The sequence below is a fragment of the Coenobita brevimanus genome, chromosome 92, assembly GCF_032717465.1.
Source record: "Coenobita brevimanus isolate Jiangsu-jjx chromosome 92, ASM3271746v2, whole genome shotgun sequence".
NCBI lineage: Eukaryota > Metazoa > Arthropoda > Malacostraca > Decapoda > Coenobitidae > Coenobita > Coenobita brevimanus.
The window spans coordinates 16,669,744-16,677,243 of NC_137045.1; the positions used below are offsets into that span (position 1 = coordinate 16,669,744).

The following is a 7,500-nucleotide window of genomic DNA, read 5'->3' on the forward strand; positions in this document are numbered from 1 at the left end:
ACCTTTGTACAATCACAGTCAAAAACAGCATCCACTTTCCCTCTGTTATCTGCCACCCGGCCTCCTCCACTCATCACAGGCACGTACAGTAAGTGGGCTTTATGTTCAGTCACCGTCAGAAATAATCATCCAGCTTCCTCTCTCCCTCTCCGAATCCAGTCAGGTCTGTTCGGCTAGCAAGATACAGTGGGATGGGAGGTGATAGAGACAGTGGGATGGGAGGTGATAGAGACTGGGATGGGAGGTGACAGAGACAGTGGGATGGGAGGGGGTGGGGACAGTGGGATGGGAAAGGGTAGGGACAATGGGATGGGAGAGGGTAAGGACTGGATTAATGGGTAAGGAGGAGAGGTGGACGGTCGCTAAGGGAGAAGAGATCGACACGTTAGAGTGGAGGAGGAAGGTAGAGTCAAGGACGAGCTATGGTGAATCAGCCAAATCAATCACTCAGTCTAGCTATCCACTAAAGTATCTACTGCCTGTATATCAGTCAGTCAACTATCACAGTCTATCGATCACTCTGTTTATCTGTCAAGGAATCTGTCAGTTAAGTCAGTCAGTAAGTCAGTAATCAGAGCGTCATTCAATCAGTCAAATCAGTCATTCAGTTAGCCAGTCAACCGCTCATCCGATCAATCCATCAAGCCATCTATTTATTTACCTACTCACACCTGTTCTCTCCCTGCCAACAGAAGGGCTCTCAGCTCTCTGGAACTACAAAAATGGCAGCTGCTGAATCGGTCAAGGTGATTGTGAGATGTCGACCCATGAACACGAGAGAAAAGGACCTCAACTGCACGGTAAGACGGTTTTTAGCCACGGTTTTTACACACAATTTCCTTAGGCGGCTTTAATTTTTCTTTACGGTATATATAGATTAAGACCATTTTCATATGTTTTTTACAGGCAGTTTTAAGACGGTTTCCTTAGACGGTTTTTAGACGGTCTTCACGTTTTTACGAACGATCTTATGACGGTTTTCATACGGTTTTTATAGATGAATTTAATACTTTTCAGGGGGCTTGAAGACTATTAAATATTTTTCAGATGGTTTTCTTGACGATTTTTTTTATAGTTTACGATATATGATGATCTTTGGACGATTAAACATTATTTGAAGATTATTAAAGACTATAATAAAATGACTAATGAGTTTAAGGAGATTTATGTACTTCGGAAAACTTACACCTCGAGACGATTTTTTATACCAGGACGATTTTTCAGACGATTTAATGAGATACTTGGTCAGTTTTTTTTCCTATAGTTTCTGTTATTTTCTGTATTTACTTTTTTTTTCCTCTGTTTGTCTTGTCAAAAAAAGTTGAAGTTGATTTTTAACTATTTTCAAACGATTCACCACAACTTTAGAGAATAAAAGTTGATTTAAGGAGATCTCCGGCGAAAATCCACTTTTCAGGATACACTAATACTACGCAGATTTTGGCTGTTCTGTAGGTTTAATAACAAGAAGAGTGTATGGATAACTATGAATTAAGGAAATATAATGAATGGTTGTTGTGGTTAGGGACGGTAGTTGTTTTAATGTTTCTGTTTTTGCTGTTGTTATGAGATGTAAATGCTGTTGCTTTTTTGTGAGAGTTGTGCATGTTCTTATTTTTGTTGCTATTGTGGTTGTGAGAGGTGTGAATGCGTCTGTTGTTGTGAGGTTTGTGAATTTGGATGTTGTTGTTATTGCCGTTGCCGGAAATAGTTTAGTAGTACATGATAGTTTTTGTTATTGCTGTCGCTGTTAAAGGTTGATGAGCAGAACGTGGAATACAGTTTTTGTTAAAGGTAGATAAGTGGAACGCGAGATAAGTTTTTGTTCCTCAGCGTAGATAAATAGAACATGGGATACTGTTTTTGTTGCTCAAGTTACATAAGTGGAACGCGAGAAAAAGTCTTTGCTGCTCAGGGTAGATAAGCAGAACGTGGGATACAGCTCTTGTTATTACTGTTGTTGTTGAAGGTATATACGCAGAACGTGAAATAACAGTTTTTACCAGTAACTCACACGTTTCCAAGAAGTGCCTTCGTAACACTGTACAGGTCCATGAGTACATTAGGACGCTGCTGTGACTAACAAGAGTACATAATTACCTTCCGTACCTGGCTTATTGATCATACCTGCTACCTGACTCAACTGGGCCTCCATCACATACCTGAGGAGAGACAAAGTGAATGGTACGAAAAAGGTAATAAATATGCATTTGTGGTAAAGAAGCTGTGGTAAAATTTGGTGTGAGGAAAGTAAGATAAACTCCAAAAATTGTTAAAAAAAAAAATGAGTCAGAGGAAAAAACTGCGTCGGAGAGAGAGAGAGAGAGAGAGAGAGAGAGAGAGAGAGAGAGAACATTGCGAGCCAGGGAACATCCTCTGTTAAATAAATCTGTCTGAGGTGGCAGAATAATTCGAAATCTTTACAAATGTAGGAAATTAAACACTTCACAAATCACGGTACTCGTTTCAGAATTTAAAAACTGGAATAAATGAAGCTTAAAACAGAAACAAATAAAACTTATACTTAAAGATAATAAAACCATCAGATATTGAAGAAAATACAACGATGTGAAAAAAACCTTAAACATTAATATCAGAGAAAGTTTTTAAAAAAGAGAAAACTGCAACACTTAAAGACTGTGAAAAATGCAAAATCGTTCATCCTTTTTGTCTGAAGTTGCTGGTCATGTAATTTTGGAGTTCAAACTTGTACGGTAATGGGCAAGTATGGATCTGGGTATTGAGTGAGAGGGAGAGAGAGAGAGAGAGAGAGAGAGAGAGAGAGAGAGAGAGAACACTACACATTGATAACATTTTATGAGCACAGTAACAACCACCTGCTTCTATCTTTTCTTCCATATATTTTCCAGTTTCTTCCTCCTGACTCCATTTTTTAAATCACCTTCTTCCACCTATTTTCATCTGCTTCTGCCTCCTAATCAGTCGTTGTTAAATATTTACAAACTGTTATGGTACTTATCTGTTGTAAGTTATCACCCAATTACACTTTAGATAATATTTCGTCAATTACCTCTCCTTGCCTCCACTTACATCCTTATTGCTTTAATCCTGCCCCTCTTCCCCTCTCCAACCTCCTACCTTCCTTCCCCCTCTCCCTGCCCTCTCCCCCTTCCCTTCTTCCTCCACTCCTCCTTCCCTCTCACCTCTTCCTTCCCTTACTTAGTCCTTTCTTCCTCTCCTCTCTCATACCTAATCTACTCAACTGTTTCCTCAGCCCTTTCCTCCCTCTCCCTCACCCTTATCCTCCCCTTTTCCCCCCTCTCCCCCTCCTTCTCCCCTCTCTCTCTCTCTTTCTCACTCCTTTCTTCCTCCACTCTCTCCTCACTCAGCCCTCACCCCACTTTCTCTCTCCACTTCCTACTCTCCACCCCTTCATCTCTCCCCCCTTCTCACCTCCCCCCATTCTCTCTGTCTGTCTGTCTGTCTGTCTGTCTCTCTCTCTCTCTCTCTCTCTCTCTCTCCCCTCCCTTCTCACCTCTCCTCGTCACGACAAGGGAAGTGAGTCGAATGTCACCGTCTGTCCCTTTGGTCACCTCTTACCCTCACGAAAGACAGTGTGTGTGTGTGTGTGTGTGTGTGTGTGTGTGTGTGTGTGTGTGTGTGTGTGTGTGTGTGTGTGTGTGTGTGTGTGTGTGTGTGTGTGTGTGTGTGTGTGTGTGTGTGTGTGTGTGTGTGAGAGAGAGAGAGAGAGAGAGAGAGAGAGAGAGAGAGAGAGGAAGGGGAAATTCTAAAAGGCTATTAATTCATCACCGAAAAAAAGCAAGCAACTAGAAAAGAAAGCGTAAAAGGAAGAAACCACCACAAGAAAAAACATCACACAAAAAAGATCGCAGAGAAGTGTATCAGCCAATTCCAATCCATTCAGTTTACCCAGCCTTCTCATCACCCGTCTTCCTACACACACTTCAAAGCCGTGACAGTGCCTTTGAGCGTGGCCGTGTGGGGTGCCGTGTCCTTAATAAATAATGACGAACAGAGCCGGGACACGAACACGTACGGGCTCCTTCACGATTTCTTACACGAGTGGAGCTGGGTGGAGGGGGTGGTTGGGGGTCACGCGATTGGGGTGGAGGTGGGTGAAGACGAAGGACCTTGATCAGAGTTTATTGTCGTCATCATCATCATCATCATCATTGTCCAGATTTCCAGTTACAAGGACAGGGAATTAACAAAGCACAATAATAACCAACTGAATATTGATGGGAAATGGGGTGATGATGATGAAGATTAAGGTGATTATGATGATGATGATGATGGTAAATGAAGGCAGGTGATTATGGAAGGGACGCTTCTTAATTTTTATGCACTCTCTCAATTTACTTCAAGTGCTTCAAATTACAGGTCGTTATCAAGGTGATTACTGGGTGCATCTAACTACCCCGCCTCTCTCTCTCTCTCTCTCTCTCTTCTAATCTACATCTTTCTTTCTTTCATTCTCCCACATCCTCACCCACACTCCCTTTCCCACTCTCTCCCACACCATCACCCTCTCCCACTCTCTCCTCTTCCCCGACTTTCTGTCATCCCCCGTCTAACTATCACTCTCCCACACCCACATCCTCACTCTCTCATACTGTCTAACCCTCTTTGTCCCTCTCCCACACCCACACCCTCACTCTCTCACCTTCTCTGACCCTCTCCCACACCCACACCCTCACTCTCTCATACTGTCTCACCCTCTCTCTCCCTCTCCCACACCCACACCCTCACTCTCTCATACTGTCTCACCCTCTCTCTCCCTCTCCCACACCCACACCCTCACTCTCTCATACTGTCTCACCCTCTCTCTCCCTCTCCCACACCCACACCCTCACTCTTTCATACTCTCTCACCCTCTCTGTCGCTCTCCCACACCCACACCCTCACTCCCTCATACTCTCTCACCCTCTTTGTCCTTCTCCCACACCCACACCCTCACTCTCTCATACTCTCTCAACCTCTTTCTCCCTCTCCCATACCCTCTGCCTCACCCTCTCACACACCCTTGCCCCAGAGCACCTTAAACACAGGAATCTTGTCATTATCCGTTAATAGAGGATGGGGGCCCGCGTACCACTCATAAAAGTAGTTACTGCAAGTGGGTGGGGGTGGTGTGGTGTGGTGTGGTGTGGTAAGGGATGAATGGTGTGAGTGTGTGGTGTGGTAGTGTGACGATGTGGTAGGGGTGCTGATGTAATGGTGTGGTGTGGTGGAACTGCGTGGTATGACTGGGAGTGATGGTGCGGTTGTATGGTGTGTTTGGGGTGTTGATGTGATGATATGCTGGTGGGGTGTGATGTTGTGGAATGGTGTCGTATGGTGGGGTGCGATGGTACGTGATAGTGTGGTGGTGTGCTTATGTGAATTATATGTGCGTGTGATGTGGTGTGGTGTGGTGTGATGTTTTGTCATGTTAGGATGTGGTGGTGTGCTAGTGTAGTGGTGCAGTGGTGTGGCGGTGTGGCAGTGTGGTGTGGTGCTGTGTGGTAGGAGTTTATGCGGTTGGAATGCTGATGGGTGTTGGTGTATCTAGAGTATGGCAGTGGAGTGGTGGTGTGGTGTGTGGTATTGGTTGCTAAGTGAGAATGATTAGGAAGACAGTGCACAAAAGTGTTCTTCAGTGGAGAGAGAGAGAGAGAGAGAGAGAGAGAGAGAGAGAGAATGCGAGGACAAGGTGTGTTAAAATGCTTGATAGCTGAGTATGAAGGACTTGGGAGCGAAAAATGTGTAAAAATGAGGTGAGTTGAAGAAAAGTGCAGAACGTGATGTGAAGAGGTGTGTGTGTGTGTGTGTGTGTGTGTGTGTGTGTGTGTGTGTGTGTGTGTGTGTGTGTAAACAAGGAGGCAGTACGTGGAATGTGTAGGGGTGCGTGTGGAGTGCGTGGGTAGACCTTCACCACACCGCCACACACACACTGGTTCCTATAGCTACCCCTAACACACCATCACTACCGCCTCACCTACCACACCGCTCTCTCTCTCTCTCTCTCTCTCTCTCTCTCTCTCTCTCTCTCTCAAAACACCGTGAAAAGATGTATGGTGAGGTGTGGGGGGCAGTGGTGAGGGGATGGTGACTGTGACGTAGGGTGTAGGTTGTGATGAAGAATTTGTGATAATGAATTAGACTCGTGAAGAGGTGTGTAGTGAGGTTTGAGGGGTAGTTGTATGGATCAGTGGTGAAGTGTGGTGGTTGTGGTGAAGTGTGGTGGTTGTGGTGAAGTGTGGTGCTTGTGGTGAGGGGTGCAGGCTATGTTGTGGGGTAGTGGTGAGTTAGTGACGTATGATAGGGCGTGACAGTTGTAATATATTGTGATGATGATGATGATGATGATTGTTGTGAAGGCTATGCACTGATTTTGAATATATTGAATCAAAATCTTAAAGAAATGTATGATGAGGTGTGAGTGGCTGTAGTGAAAAGTGATGACATTGATGAGTGACCCAGAATGAGATGAAAAGTAAAAAAAATCTTGAATATCTGGTGTGGTGAAGGGGGAGTGGATAGGGTGTGGGGAGAGTGGTGAGCGTGTGGTGATGGTAGTGTCAGTCTCTTATAGAAGGTGACAGGTAAAATGAGACAGCTAGAGACAGGGAAAGTGTAGGGTGAGACTATGAGAGATTGATTGTATTGTGATTATATGGTAGGGTGACGAAAATGGAATATGACAAAGGAAGCGGGATGGCAAAGCGTGAGATAGATAGATAGATGGGTAGAAAGAGAGGTAAATTGAAAGGATATATAGATATACTGTAGATGAGCAAACGGGGAGAGAGAGAGAGAGAGAGAGAGAGAGACAGACAGACAGACAGACAGACAGACAGACAGAGAACTATTAGCTGCCATAACTATAAAGAATGAAAATGAAAATAGCACAAACTGATTAACAAAAAACCAAGAGAAAGAATTAACTAAAAAAAAAAAGGGACAAAAAATGTAAAAGTATCTTGAGTAATTTTAAGCAACAGGTAACTACATGCAACACACACACACACACACACACACACACACACACACACACACACACACACACACACACACACACACACACACACACACACACACACACACACACACACACACACACACTGCATAAGTAAGCGCATAAGAAAGTATGTAAGCAGTAAGTAAAATTAAGGTGAAAATTAGTGGGAGAAAATGTGTGAAAGTGAGAGAATAGAGAAAATGTGAGAAAGAATAAGGCCGAGGTGAATGGAAGTGAATCAATATGGCTGAAAAATGCACATTAGAATACGTGCTGAAGGATGAATAGGAAAACTGCGGAGTTGAATGGAAAGAAGGTCGGTGAGAGAGAGAGAGAGAGAGAGAGAGAGAGAGAGGTCACATATTTGTATATGGAGAGGGGAGGGGGTGGAGGAAGAGGAGGAGGAGGAGGAGGGAATGGAGGGAGGAAGGAAAGGATAGAGAAAGGGGGGGGGACAGGAAGGGTACAGTCAAGGTCAGATGGCAAGATATATACCAGCAGTTATTCTTTTTTTAATT

At 44.0% G+C, this 7,500-nt stretch overlaps 1 protein-coding gene across 6 annotated transcripts in view; it reads left to right on the top strand.

Annotated features, from left to right (window-relative positions):
• The window catches only part of LOC145412234 (osmotic avoidance abnormal protein 3-like), a 73,651-nt gene that overhangs the window by 377 nt on the left and 65,774 nt on the right, over positions 1-7,500 (top strand). For all 6 annotated transcript variants that reach the window (XM_080282168.1, XM_080282173.1, XM_080282169.1 and 3 more), the window contains exon 2: positions 693-800. In XM_080282168.1, coding sequence (XP_080138294.1) covers positions 723-800 — 78 coding nt within the window. In that variant the 5' untranslated portion in view covers positions 693-722. The remainder of the gene's footprint in view (positions 1-692; positions 801-7,500) is intronic.